The sequence below is a fragment of the Corapipo altera genome, unplaced genomic scaffold (genome assembly GCF_003945725.1).
Source record: "Corapipo altera isolate COAL_440 unplaced genomic scaffold, ASM394572v1 75, whole genome shotgun sequence".
In the NCBI taxonomy this organism is placed as follows: Eukaryota; Metazoa; Chordata; class Aves; order Passeriformes; family Pipridae; genus Corapipo; species Corapipo altera.
Genome location: NW_020884887.1, coordinates 7,349,781 through 7,363,694, shown reverse-complemented (window position 1 = coordinate 7,363,694; position 13,914 = coordinate 7,349,781). Strand labels below are relative to the sequence as shown.

Genomic DNA, 13,914 nt, shown 5'->3' with positions numbered 1-13,914 from the left:
TGTCTAGAATAGTAATTAAAATAAACCATACCAAACCCCATACATTCAGATAGCTAAGCTGCAAACAGTGCTCTAAATCACACTGTACATACTTCCCAGCTAGGAGGTGTCTGTAAATGCTTGAATCCATGGCCTTCTCCTGGCCATCATTAAGCAAGTCAGCCCCAAAACCAGAAAGTCAAGCACTGCAATTCCAGTTTTCTATTCATAGAATCACAGAATGGTTTGGGTTGGAAGGAACTTAAAGTACATCTTATTCTACTACCATGCCATGGGCAGGGACACCTTCCACTAAACCAGGTTGCTCCAAGTCCCATGCAACCTGACCTTGAACACTTCTAGGGATGGAGCATCCACAATTTCTCTGGGCAACCTGTTCCACTGCCTCACCACCCTCACAGGGGAGAATTTCTTCTGTATATCTAACCTAAATTTCCCCTCTTTCAGTTTGATTTTCCCTTTTTCAGCTTGAGATTTCTAGCTTTCTGCATCTATTTAGTCTCTCTTTTTGCCATCACACAGAAAGAAGCACAGACCATTTCCTTGGAGGAACTTCTTTTTGTAAATAAGCCTCCAGTGTGGTGTGTGCTGTGCACTGAGAAGGTGGCACAGTGACACACCTAAAGGTCCAAAATATCAGCTTAGAAATATGCTGGTATGACACCAAACTGATGAGGCACTTACAAATAGTTGACTGAGCCCTACAAGACAGACTCCTACTAAATCCTACACTGTTAAGAGCTCATGATCAAGGTGCTTGGGGGCTTGTCTTTAATGGTAGAAATGGAGTTCTTGCCTCTGTCATTCTCAGAATTCTCATTGGTGCATATCAAATTAATAATGAACAGAGATGGGAAAACTTAGCCTTCTCTCACCTCGAACTTTAATGCCCAACCATGTTCGAGTACATCAGAGAGCAATTTGTAAACTCATCAGAATTATGTTCAGAATTATGGTTCAGTGTCTGACCTGACAGTGATTGGGGCATCCCCGCTCCTGTTGGTGTAATTTACTACAGCATTGAAGGACTGGTTGATCCACTGCCAGAAAAGCACTGCTGGTGTCGTTCTTGAAAAGAGAAACAATTGTAATTATTATGATTAAAACCACAGTTGAATCAATAGCACAGAAAAATGATGGCAAATCAAGAAAAGCCACTGCAAGCAGTAACCATGCAGAGGTTCTTGTTTATTTAAATTAATCAATACAGTCAATGAGATACTGTCTTATTATCAAGAATTCCTCCAGGAGAAGAATTTAAAACCATTGTAATTAACGAGCAAGGTTCACCTGGGACAAAGGTTTGTTGTAATAACGAAAGCATTATAGCAAACTTCTCTATAAAAAACACCCAGAGAAACAGGAAATGCTCTAATTTCCAGAATGCTTTTCCAGGGTTATTATTCCTCTACAGTCTGCTAGTTCTCTTTGGAAGCTCCATAACTGACTGAGAGGTGGATTTTAGGAGCCAGGGTTTATCCCTTCAGTCTTCAAAAAGCTAATATAATGCCATTGTTTTAATAAACCTCCGTGACAAACATTCAGTCCCATGTACAACCAGATTAAAGAGGCAAATACAAAATGAAAAATTATTTTCATTAAAATATCTGCATGTTTAAGTAGAGATACAGAACACAAATTAGTCTGGTTCGATACAGCATGACAAAAAGGTGCCAATTAGTGAGCACAGGTAGGAGGCAGTGAAAAAAATATGTGCTGTACCAGTTGCAGTCTCCATTTAACAGGCTGATGTGGTCCCTGTTAAACTGCATATGTAATCATTTTACAAGGAGAGTATACCATGGGAAAATTATGTGTTTGTGTACTCAGACCACAATCTCTGACCACAGCGGAGACATCACTGAAGATTCTGCTCCACCAAAATTTCATCTGGGGGAACCAGGCCACTAAAAGTAACAGTTGCTACTGAAAACTATTTCTTGATCATTAAAATAACTTTTCATAGGACTCTAAAGCTAATATTTAATGAAATTATTTAATTACACAGGCAGCAGCTGCAACAGGAATGTGATTTTCATCAGAGGGCTGATATGGAAACTGAGGGCTAAAGAAGCAGCAACAGTTGTACCAATTATTCTGTAACAGGGTGAAGTAAGGAAGAGATGCTAGAGCAGAAGATGTGTGTCTGCCATGACATTCTGAATTGGGAAGGCATGTTAATTCTTTAAACTGCAAAAAAATCGAAAGATTCAGGAGATTTGGGAATGTATCATTACTCCCTCTGGTTTCCAGTATCTGAGATGCCAAAGTAACAGTGATAAACCAGCTGGATTTTTTCCATCACTGCTGCTGTTTGTCCTCCTTTCTTCCTGTGCATGTGGAACTCTTTTCCTGAGTCATCTTTTCCTTTTTCCTTGCTACTGGTGTATGGAGGATGTTAGGCCAGCTCTAAGGTTTAGGTGTGACTCACACTGTCTTACTGCACATAGAAGAGCCCTCACAGGTATAACAGGGATTTTGCTTCTTCCAGTGGCCAGCAGTAACCAGAGCATGTGATGTACAGTGACAGAGAGGATACACTGCATCATCCAAGGACTTCTAAACAGTCCTGTTTGCAGTGCTGAGGATTTGGCCCAAAGGAACCAATGCCTTCCAGGCTAATAAATCACCTAGTTGTGAATTTGAGCAATAATGCAAAGATACAGAGCTGCTCTATGTGTTATAAGAATAACAGAACATGTGTAAGAGAACAAGCAGTTAACAGGAGGCAGTGCTTGGGAATAGGCACTGAGGGTTTGATTCATATTATTGACTGTTTTTTACAACACACACGTGTTCAAAAGAGCTGGGCCTGTTTGGGGTGTGTGTCGAGTTTGTACAATTTCAGCATTCAAAACACCACTGCTATTTTCTCTGAGCAGTTCCTGCTGACCAAGCATTGTGCCAAAAAATATTTAACACAGAGGCTGCTAAAAGATCACACTGGCTCCTGCTGTGGACTTCACTGGATTCCAGAATGTCTGAGGAAATGTAGGGATCAAAGGGGAGCTGGAGGAACTCGGTGACCGATGGACCGAAGCATACTGAGTACTCACGTGGCAGACAGAACATCCTGCATGCCAGACCAACAAGGTTAGACATTCCCAGGTATCTCCTCCTCTTTGTCCTCCTCACAACTCTCCTACACAGATGGGATTTTGGAACATTTCCCAGTTTGAGGAAAAGTGGGATGGTGAAGGATGCTAAGGGCTTATTTCACAACTACTTCTAGAGGGAACCGTTAATCAGTGTGAGGGAATGTGAAGAGAGAAAAGGAAGCAAAAATTTGCATTCAAAACCAGTTATTATAAAACTTTTAACAATAACATTGACTTTCACTTATCTAATTTGTAGGGAAATATTCCATGTGTTATATTGCCATCACTTACCTATAAAAGGTCATCATACAACCTGTGATGGTCATGTTCATGGGGACCTGAGCAGACATTCGGCCAATCAAGACCATCTTTTCACCAGTGTCTGGGTGAAAGGCTGAATCATAGATGTATTTTGCTCTCCACAACTCATCTTCTGTCAAGCCAGGTGCTACAATACCTAGTCTTGGGACAAGTTAAAAAACCAAAATAACACAACAGCAAAAAGCACGACTGTTATAAAATGCTGCAACCTCCTGTGAGAAGTGTGGCATCAGAGGATTTTGGGATGTTTACTCTAAGTTAATCAAGCCTCACACTTAGCTTGTAGATCTTTGGCTTTTAAATGGACTGGTGAAATAAAAAGAATCAAAGCTCCCAGCAGTGGTTATGTTGGCTTAGTCAATATATTCAGCACCAAATTTGTATTTACTCAAACCTGTACTAGATTTGAGAGCTAAAATCTCTGGAGCCATTAGTGTGAAACTTTAAAAATTCACTTGGTGAGTATTTAAGACACCACTTGCTCCAAACAATGCAACACACGAGGAAGTTTTAAGCTCTGCTGTCATATAAACTATTTTCAGAATTAGACACCTCTGTATTTCAGAACCCTTAACAGGAGTTCTCAGTTGACACAACTCTTCCCCATCCATTTGCAAATTTGTTTTTTAAAAAAAGGGTTTCAAACTCTGAGGTAAGAAAAAAGAGTGGTGCAATGAAAGCAGTGTTTTAAATATTTCCTTTTAAATACATCACCATGTACTTATCATTGACATGGACATTTTTTGGGTCAGCAGTAGAAGCAGTCAATGCCATACCTGTAATCATGCACAATTTTCCTTGCATTTTCCAGTTTGGCATCAGACAACAAAATATTCCGTGGGTCTGTTACAGTAAAGAAGTGATTGGCTCGTCCAGAAAAAGTGCTTTGATCCCATCGGGGCTCCTTGATATTAATATTTAATGGTATATCTGCTGACATCTTCTAAAACTCTGTGAAGAAAACAGAAAAATGCACAATTCAGAATTCTACTTATTTTCTAATAACCTGCAAGAAGTGGTTATGTTTAGAGTAAAAAAAACCTGAAAATTTGTTGAAAATACTGTACTGAAGGGAAGAAGAAATCAAATATTTCAAGAGATGCCTGAAGTGCAGTAACAGAAGAAATATTTAGTAAAATCCAGTCAATTTCTCTGGCCTAGCAAAACAAAACAGAATTAGGAACACAAACCCACCAAGTTCTTTTAATAAATGTTATTTCTCTAAATCCATGTTTTAACAACATAGAGATTATATAATACAACAATCTGCCCCATTATGAACACATGACCAGATCTCTTAATGATACTTCAAAGACGGTTAAAGAACTACAAGGAAGGACACTGAGCTAACACAGTTTTGCATTTATGGGGCATAAAGCCCAGAAAATTAAAAAACTCTTCAGGATGACTAAGTTTACTTCAACATCTAATGAAAGGAGGACAGTTCCTCCACAGCACAAATTTCTGCAACATCTACAGTAGCCAGTTAAAAAAAGAACATCCTCCAAATAATGCTTGTTCAATGGCTGAAGGAAATTGGATCTATATAAATACAGATGATATCACATAGCATTTTATCCATTTTAATAGGAAAAACATCATTCTTATGAGGACAACTAATACAAAAGCATAAGCTGCCACTGAAGTGTATTTTCATCTTAACTCAAGAACACCATGAAGTTGTCTGAGATGATCTTTAAAGTCCCTTCCAAGCCAAACCATTCCACGATTCTATAATTCCAGAAGGCCAGTAAATGTGGTACAGGAGGGGAAACTAATCTTTGTCCCCTTCTTCTACTCACATTTCCCTCACTGTTAAGTTCATTATTGCACAGGACCTTTTATCAGTAGGATAATTTTCATGTGATACATTTCTCACCAGGCACATCACAGCTGAACACAGATCATGGAAATGAGAGACGACTCAGGGCAGATTTGGAGAATGAAATTCTCATGCAGAGTATCTGAACAGGAGATGCTCCTCAGGTTTCTCTTTCCTTTCTTACTACTTTATAATTGAAAATTCCCTCCCATGAACAGTTACATATTGTGAAACAACAGTCCATCTTCTGGTCTAAAGGGAGAACTGCTGGTTTTGCAAAGCCCTATGAAGGCAAGTGCACTCATTTATTCAAAAATTCTTTTCCACCAAAAAAAAGAGATAAAAATCTAGACACTAGGGCTGGTAACTTGTTCTATGAATGCTTCCCTACTGGTATGTCATTTTTAGAAAAGTCCAAGTGTAAAAATATTTTTATAATTAAATTATCTGTTTCATTAAGAAAAGATTAAAATCTGCTTAGGATAGCTTATGATAATATGTTTAAAGCTGCCTAATAAATGCTGAATAAAGCAGTCCTTAAATAAAAGCTCTTTTCTTTCTTTTCAGTCTGATTAGTTCTTTCTTTTCAGTCTGATTAGCATATACACTACCGGGTTGTCTGTGAATTGTTTTTATAACCTTCTGATACTTCTGTCCACAAAACCAACTAATTCAGTAATAAGAAATCTAAACAGTAAAGATCTTCCTTCACTGCAGACGGTTCAAGGTGGATCTACAGAACACAGAATACAACACTTTCACACCCTGTTTTTATCCCCTCCCCACTCAACCTACTCCATGTCTGCTCTGATGCTCTTTGACTCAGGTGTGCTGATAGAAACTTAGTACCTTGGCAGGAAACTAATTCAGCCAAAAAAAAAGCACCTGCACCTGTGTAGTCTGGGTCTGACCTGCTGCAGAGTAGTTCTGTGGAGAACTTGGGGTCCTGGAGAGCAAGAGGGCCAATGGGATCCTGAGGTGCATTAGGAAGAGCATTGCCAGCAGGTCAGGGAGGGAATCCTGCTCCTCTGCTCAGCACTGGTGAGGCCACATCTGGAGTACTGTGTCTAGTTCTGGGCTCCTTAGGACAACAGAGACATGGAGCTCCAGTGGAAGCTACAAAGATGATTAAGGGACTGGATCATCTTCTTACAAGGAAAGGCTGAGGGAGCTGGGGGTGCTCAGCCTCGAGGGGAGACACTGAGAGGGGACCCCATCAATGTCTGTCAGCATCTGCAGGGAGGGGCCAGAGGATGGACCAGGCTCTGTTTGGGGGTGCCCAGCAATGGGACAAGAGGAACGGGCAGGAACTGATGCCCAGAAGTTCCACCTGAACATGAGGAAGAGCTTCTTTACTGTGCAGTGACCAAGCACTGGAACAGATTGCCCAGAGAAGGTGTGGAGTCTCCCCCACTGGAGATACTCCAGAGCTGTCTGGATGCAATCCTGTGCCATGTGCTCTGGGATGATCCTGCTTGAGCAGGGAAGTGGGATCAGATGACCCACTGTGGTCCCTTCCAACCTGACCCATCCTGTGATTGTGTGAAAGCAGAGCAAGGTCAGCTCAGTCTGCTGGGTTAGGATGTTGAAGAGGCACAGTAGAAGGTCAGGGAGCATGGAAGGTCTGCACTCCCACGATCCTCCCACAGACTAACCAGTGACCACCCTGGGTGACCGCTGTGCTCAAGTTCAAGATCTGCAGATGCAGGAGGAGTAAGGCTTACAAATCTTGAGGCCTAGCCTTAAATCTGCAGGGAAAACAACGAACAAGGATCATAGAGCAAAGCTAATTTAAACATTTTGACGTGCCGGAGTCAAGAGAGTGAGGTGCAAGAGAGGTCTAACTTACTGTAAACTGGAAAAACTCTCAGCCCTTGTGTATCTGCAGGTCTGATGGCAGAAGAGAGAGCAAGATCTAAGCAGTAGGGGTAAGAAAGTAACCAGGGTGGCCATAACACACTCCAGCAAAATAAAAGCAACTCAAAGACAATACACAACCACTCTGGTTGCCAGCACAAGGTAAAATTCCTATTTCCATGCCTTTCTGGTTGCTGTTACCCAGACTAAGCTAGCAGGAGCATGTCAGCACATGCTTTGGTCTTTCTTTCTCCTTGTAAATCTACCTAAGAAGTGTTAGTGCTGCAGCAGCAAAAAGGAACCTACCAGGAAAATGGACAACATCCATTAATATATGTGCTATAACTAAAGTTCATGCTTGAACTCATTGTGTGTGTTTAGAAAAGTGGCAACAGAAAATGCTGACTTTACTATTACCAATCTTAATAAAGATAAAGGACAGTATATAGCCTCCAATCCTCCATAGGTTGTGTCGGCAGGACAGCTGTCTACCCTGAAAAAGGTTAGATCTCATGTAAAAGGGGGTTAAAATTTTAGGTGAAAGCTATTTAAGTGCCCAAACCCATTTTCTTTTCTAGTGATGTGGCTGATATAACTGATTTGCCCTTTTAGTAGGTAAGCAGGAACATTGCTGCACTAAAGAACTTTAAAGTGAACCAGGCAGACCACCAATGCCCACAGAGAAGGAGCTGGTGTCACATGTACAAGGGAGTGTAAAAGAACTCAGATACTGGAATAATATCATTTGGAACCACATAAAACTTGCAGTGAAGTGAAAAGGGTGGCTGTGCTTGCCCGTCTTGGGACTCTGAGTCATAGGCCTGTTACAATTTTCCAGTAAAATGTTTTTAGAATAAAAGCCCCACCTCTTGTTTAAAAGAGACTGTATGATGCTACTCATGACCTATGAGACCCAATTAGTAAATGCTGAAAAGGGAAATAAATCTCGTAAAGCAAAAACATAAGCTAATAAAATGCTGGTGTACTTCAAAGGGATCCTCCTGTAAAACAAAATGTCCAACTATAAAGTAAAAATGGTGACGGTGCACAGAAATGGTTTCATCTATATATTATCTAAAAGCCACACAGTCATCATTATGAACTGTATGGTTTTTTTAAATTTTTTTTTATTTAAACAGTGAGACTGTAAAACTCTGAGAAATAGGTACAACACCCTCAATATAAGTTGCTGCAACACTATTTTACCTACCTGTCACCTTAATTTTCAGATACACTTTCAGAGGGGTGCTGCTTTTTGCATAGGTCATTCAAATAATAACAAAGGCACTGTAATAAAACAACTTAAGATTTAATTATTATTTTGACTACAATGCTTTGTCAAGGGTGTAACTCCTTCACTACCTTCAGTGACATAATTTTCCATCTGTATTAAGTATGCCCAAGATTTAAGTTCTCGTTATCCATAATTTAATTGTGTAAAGAAAAAATAAAGGACTTTTTGGTTAAATCAAATTTAAATAAATCCATCCGAACCCTGAGATAAATAGAAAGTTTGAAAAGGAACTGGAAAGCAAAATCACAATTCCTCTACAACAGAGATAAAACTGTTTGCTTTGTTACAATCAACTAAGGAAGGCAAACCTCAATAGCTACCTAACCATTATTAATTAATTAATTAAGGAGCTTATGTATAAACACCTGAATTTATTGTTCCCACCTGCTGCTATTCAGTAAGTACCAACAGAGGGGAGACCACCCTGAAAGAGGACAAACATTTGAATCAACAGCACCTGAAATGTTAGGGTGGAAAGGCACAGCAAAATTGCCCAAGCTGATACCAAAACAACTCTCCTCCAGAAACAATGCCATTAACAGAGGATTTGGGAAACAATGTGAATTTTACAAACACATCAGTTACTGTAATAACCCATAGTGAAATATCACTTTGAGGTCGTGTTCCCAGAGAAGGATCAGCAGCAATGGAAAGGATAAAAGACAGCGTTGTAACACAGTCAAACAATGAACATCTATCATGGAAAACATGCAGTAAGGAAGGAAATTAGACATATTTTCACTATTTTAAAGAAAAGATCAATTAGAAAGGTATTTAATAGAAGCTCTGGTACCTGCAAACCTTGCAGCTGGTGACGGTCCCCACCAGTAAATTAAATGAGCAATAAAGAAAGGACTGTGCTCTCTGGCACAGTCACATCACTAAACCAGGGCGGCTGTATCCAAACTGCCCATGGAGAACGGCAGCTAAATCCTCCCTCGTGCTGCAGGATTGTCTGGGTGAGCATCAGCTGTCCCGGGCAAAACCGCTCCCCGCTGCACTCCAGCGAGTTAACAATGCTGGGCACGGCATTCCCATGACCAGGAGTGGTTTTTGGCACCGTGTGTGTCCCCAGCACTGACACAGAGGGTTTATTACCCCTATTTCACACTGCACCTTTTCCTGTGTACCAAGGCGTGTTTTCAGAATCGTAACTGATTGTGAGTTCATAAATTTTTCCATAAACACATGACTGTGTTTTCCTCCTACGAGGAAAGGCTTGGGAGAATTGGGATTGTTCAGCCTGGAGAAGAGATGCTTAGGGATGTCCGAATTGTGGCCTTCCAGTACCTGAAAGGAGCCTACAAGAAAGGTAGAGAGAGACTATTTACAAGGGCCTGGAGTGACAGGACAAGGAGGAATGGCTTCAAACCAACAGAGTAAAAGTTAGATTGGATATTGGATATTGGGTTGCCCAGAGAAGCTGTGGCTGCCCCATCCCTGGAAGTGTTCAAGACCAGGTTGGACAGGGCTTGGAGCAACCTGGTCTGGTGGAAGGTGTCCCTGCCCATGGCGGGAGGTGGGATGAGATGATCTTTAAGGTCCCTTCCAACCCAAACCATCCTGTGATTCTGTGACTGTCAAGTGAAAGAACTAGCCAAGCTTGGCACCTTCTCAGCACATGGTTTCTGCAGACCAGAGGCAATGAGATGTGAGGATACAGGTGGTAGATCCCAGAGAGGACACCACTGTGCAAAACTGCACTTCCCAAGTGCTTTACAGCAAATTTCTCTACTGCTCTCTCTCCAGATCTCCCTGCTGCCTCCTCACCTTCGCCCAATGCTCTCCCAGCTCTGGTAATCAGAAAATAAAAACTTAATAAAAAGCACATTAGAACTCACTGATGACTAAGGTCTTCGTTTATCTGAACAGAAACTCTCAGCTTCTTATACAGAAATCTTTATTTTAAATCATTAATGCTTTTACTATCTTTTTCATCTTGTACTTTCAATCAGAAAGTGACAATGAACTGAGCTGGAAGCCCCAGTACCAAGAATACTCAAATTTCTTGCCCTCTCTGATCAGACAGAATCATCTGCCAGTTTGTGGTCTAATGGTTAATAGTAATATTAACTGGAGGGGGGAAAAGGGCTTAAGAATAAGGGAGAGTGGCCTCTACTAATATAATAATTACATACAAAACCAGCACAAAGTCTGATGAACAGTTTTGGTACAAAGGCTACGTTTAGATTTGCCACAAAACCAGCAACAGCAGAAAACTTTAAACCTTGTTTAAAGGTTAACAACAGCAGTTGCACCAATTATACAAAATGCAGATTCAGGAGTTGTCAGGAGTTCAACTCTCTGCAGTTCCTTTTCAAAGTTCACGTTTTAAACATCCCATTGAAGGTCACGCAACCACTTTTCAAATCAAAGCAACAGCTAGGAGAGTAGCAATTACTATTTAATATATTTCAGACAGTAACATACCACACAATTTTGAACAACTCAGACATTTGATCATTTTTTTTATACCATCTATAAACTGTATTGCATGACTGAAAAATCCAGATGGGCACATGGTCTTGGAAATTCTGGGCAACTTGAATTCACGCAGCAGCACGTAAATGATGAAAAGCAGCTTTGCTACCCTGCTTGGAAACATTTATATTTTCTTGTGTCACTGACACCTTGTATTTTAACCCCAGCCTTGAAAAAAATGCACTCCATAAGTAAGAAACTTTGTCAGTTCTTTCCAGTATCTAAGCTAAAATTGGGAGTAGGGTGACAGAAAAAGAAATTTCATGGTGATGTAACTGTGAACCCAGAGAGAAGTCTGAAGAGAATTCTACATCCACAAGTAGTGCAGATATAATTGTGATAATGCATATTGTGACATCTCACAAACTCCCAAACTATAACCTGCAATTCTCAGTTACAAAACATGGAATGTGCTGGGTATTCCGGCTTAAAAGAGAATTCTAACCAGCCTGCACACAGGAGGGCAAGTGAGCCAACACAAATAGTGAAAGAAAGGTATAACTTGTGTGGTGACCTTTACCAGGACTCAGATCCCTAAGTTCAGGTGATGCAAAGGTGCTCAGATCAGATTATCATTCACAAAATCTCCTAGAGGTAACTAAGAATTCCTTTTTAAAAAAATGAGAGTCAGGCTTTTCCCTGAAAATCCAGTAAAAATAGAAGGTAACAGCATTACCTCTTTCTTAACAGAACTCTTTAGGATTCTTTATTATAGCAATAGTTCAAAAGTTAGATTCAGATGCTGCTGACATTTTATGTGCAGACTCATTGGGAGAGAGAAAAAATAGATTTGACACACTTAGGTCCCTAAATCTCTATTTTTCAAAGCAGTGCCTTAACAGCCTGATGTCCAGCTATCCGTGCTCTGCTCTGCAAAATGAGATGTAGGCTGGAAACCCCTGAGGTTGAGAAAAGTACTTGCTGCTATAAAATGGGGAGAAGAACAGCTCTTCTTCCTCCAACATGTTTATTAGCAAAGTGTCCCTTGCACCAAATTGTTGTTTGTTTTTGCACAGTTGAGTTCTTTGGAAACATTTCCCTGCTTTTGCATGCTGCTTTTATAGAGAAATACTCAGAGGTCTTGTTAGGCCTCTTTATTCCTCAAATAACACAATGTTCTTTTTGGGGGCTCCTTTGTCTGAACAAACTCAGATTTTTCTTTTCCAATGCCCAGTTTTCCTCAATGGCCACCCAAATGGCTGCTGTGTTGGCTTAGGAGAAAAGACAGGAGATTAACCACCCTCCCATTAGTAAAAGGTGATTTGTTCTACTTTAAAACTACAACACATTGGCAAAGCAACAGCGGAAAGGCAAACCCAGCTACTACCCAGAGTTTAATTGCTCTGGCAAAGAAACGAAGACGAGGCCTTCTCCAGGGATGTCAGTCAGGGCAGTTAATTAGTTCAAATGAGAAGAACTTCTAGGGAAAAAAAGCATTTTTGTGTGGTGGCTAAAGAGCACATATCAGACTTACCAGGGTTGGTAAGCAATGGTATTTGGTATTCCTCTATTTGCAATAGTTTGCTGCCACAGTTCGAAATAAGCAGCACAGCTGATGACTGGGAGAAGTATGATGCAATGTTCTTACACCAAATGTTAACAAAGCCACTTGCCAAGTTTTCATTCCCCAAAGCAGCTTCTACCATCAAAAACCTACTTAAATCACCAGAGGAAAAAAAAACATCTTTGTCTGCACTATGATTTTTCCTATTGCAATCCTAACTGAAATGCTGGAGAAGGCAAATCATGGCAACACTACAAGATACTTGTTTTTTTTTTTTTTCTTCTTTTGCTTATAAATGTACATCCCACTTGTAGCCTAGCAACAAAAGCAGCAGCCTGGGTGAAACGGATCGAGCCTGCTGCTGGGGCTCTCTCCTCAAAACAGGAGCCATCTTTGGTGTGTAACTGGACCAGAGATTTCGTCATTCTGCACTAAAGCCACCTCCAGATGTTAGAGGCTCCTGCAGCCAACTCAGCAGTGTCGGCTTTCAATCTGCCACTTCTTTTCCCATCCCCATCAAACATGAGGTAGATCACAGAGACACGACACGTGTCCATCTCCACATTCAGAAAAATAAACCTTCTTTGTTAAACAGGGTTAGTGCAAGCTCTTATTTCAGTTCTGATCGCTGCAAGCTTGTTTCTGCTCCTTAGTTTCTAACACCCCCACCGGTAAACTGCAGGAGGTTTGGCTCTACCCAGGCATGTTCATGGCCCTCTTCTGTACTTTTTCACTATTTCATGTATCTTTTTCTAACAGGATCCATATGGGTGATTTTTTAATTGTGCAGTGATACAAAGCCAGTCTTCACCCCCCCCTTCCCATTATAATAAAAATAAATTGTTTATAATTAAGAAAAATAAAAATATTAATACTCATAATTAAAATCCCTATCTCTGGCTATCAGGTATCTGACCTTGAAGTTATTTGGTGTATTCCTCCCCTGGAAAGGACGATCCTGCAGGCCTGGGATCTGTGCAGCTGCCACGCAATCCCTGTGACACAGAGCCCATGCTCAGGGGACAGCGAGTGGTCAGGGGGAGATTTTGGGAGCAGGTGGGGAAGCAGGGAGCTGAGATGTGTGCAGGGAGGAGGCAGCCCCACAGTGCTGTGTGGCACTGCCAGTGCCCAGCCCTGCCTCCATAAGGACAGGGTGACACATGGAGCTGGGACCCTGCGGAAGGGATGGGATAACACATGGGGCCGGACCCAGTGGAGGGGACGGGGTGACAAATAGATCAGGGCCTCTGCAGAGGTAGCAGAGGTGACAGATGGGGCTGGGCCCTTGCAGAGGGACCAGGGGGTGGCATGGGGGGCTCGTCCCCTATGGAGGGAACTGAGGTGGCAGATAGGGCTGGGTGCCTGTGGAGGGGAAGGGGTACAGAGCAGAGACCCCCACAGAGTGAACAAAATGACACATGGGGCTGGACCCCTGTGGAGGGGACAGGAGTGACAAACAGATCAGGGCCTCTGCCGGGGTGACAGAGGAGACCGATGGGGCTGGTCCCCTGTGGAGGGGATGGGGCGACACGCGGGG

General features: G+C 41.5%; 1 protein-coding gene across 7 annotated transcripts in view; it reads right to left on the bottom strand.

Annotated features, from left to right (window-relative positions):
- Positions 1–13,914, bottom strand: part of SFXN1 (sideroflexin 1) — a 25,740-nt gene that overhangs the window by 10,036 nt on the left and 1,790 nt on the right. For 3 of the 7 annotated variants that reach the window (XM_027643487.1, XM_027643488.1, XM_027643489.1), the window contains 4 exons: positions 13,294–13,372; positions 4,196–4,370; positions 3,390–3,560; positions 970–1,068 (listed from right to left, as the gene is read on the bottom strand). In XM_027643487.1, the coding sequence (XP_027499288.1) occupies positions 970–1,068; positions 3,390–3,560; positions 4,196–4,359 (434 nt within the window). In that variant the 5' untranslated portion in view covers positions 4,360–4,370; positions 13,294–13,372. Of the gene's footprint in view, positions 1–969; positions 1,069–3,389; positions 3,561–4,195; positions 4,371–8,308; positions 8,386–9,185; positions 9,300–13,293; positions 13,373–13,914 lie in introns of those variants that run through there. The other 4 variants (XM_027643492.1, XM_027643493.1, XM_027643490.1 and 1 more) reach the window with 3 other exon arrangements.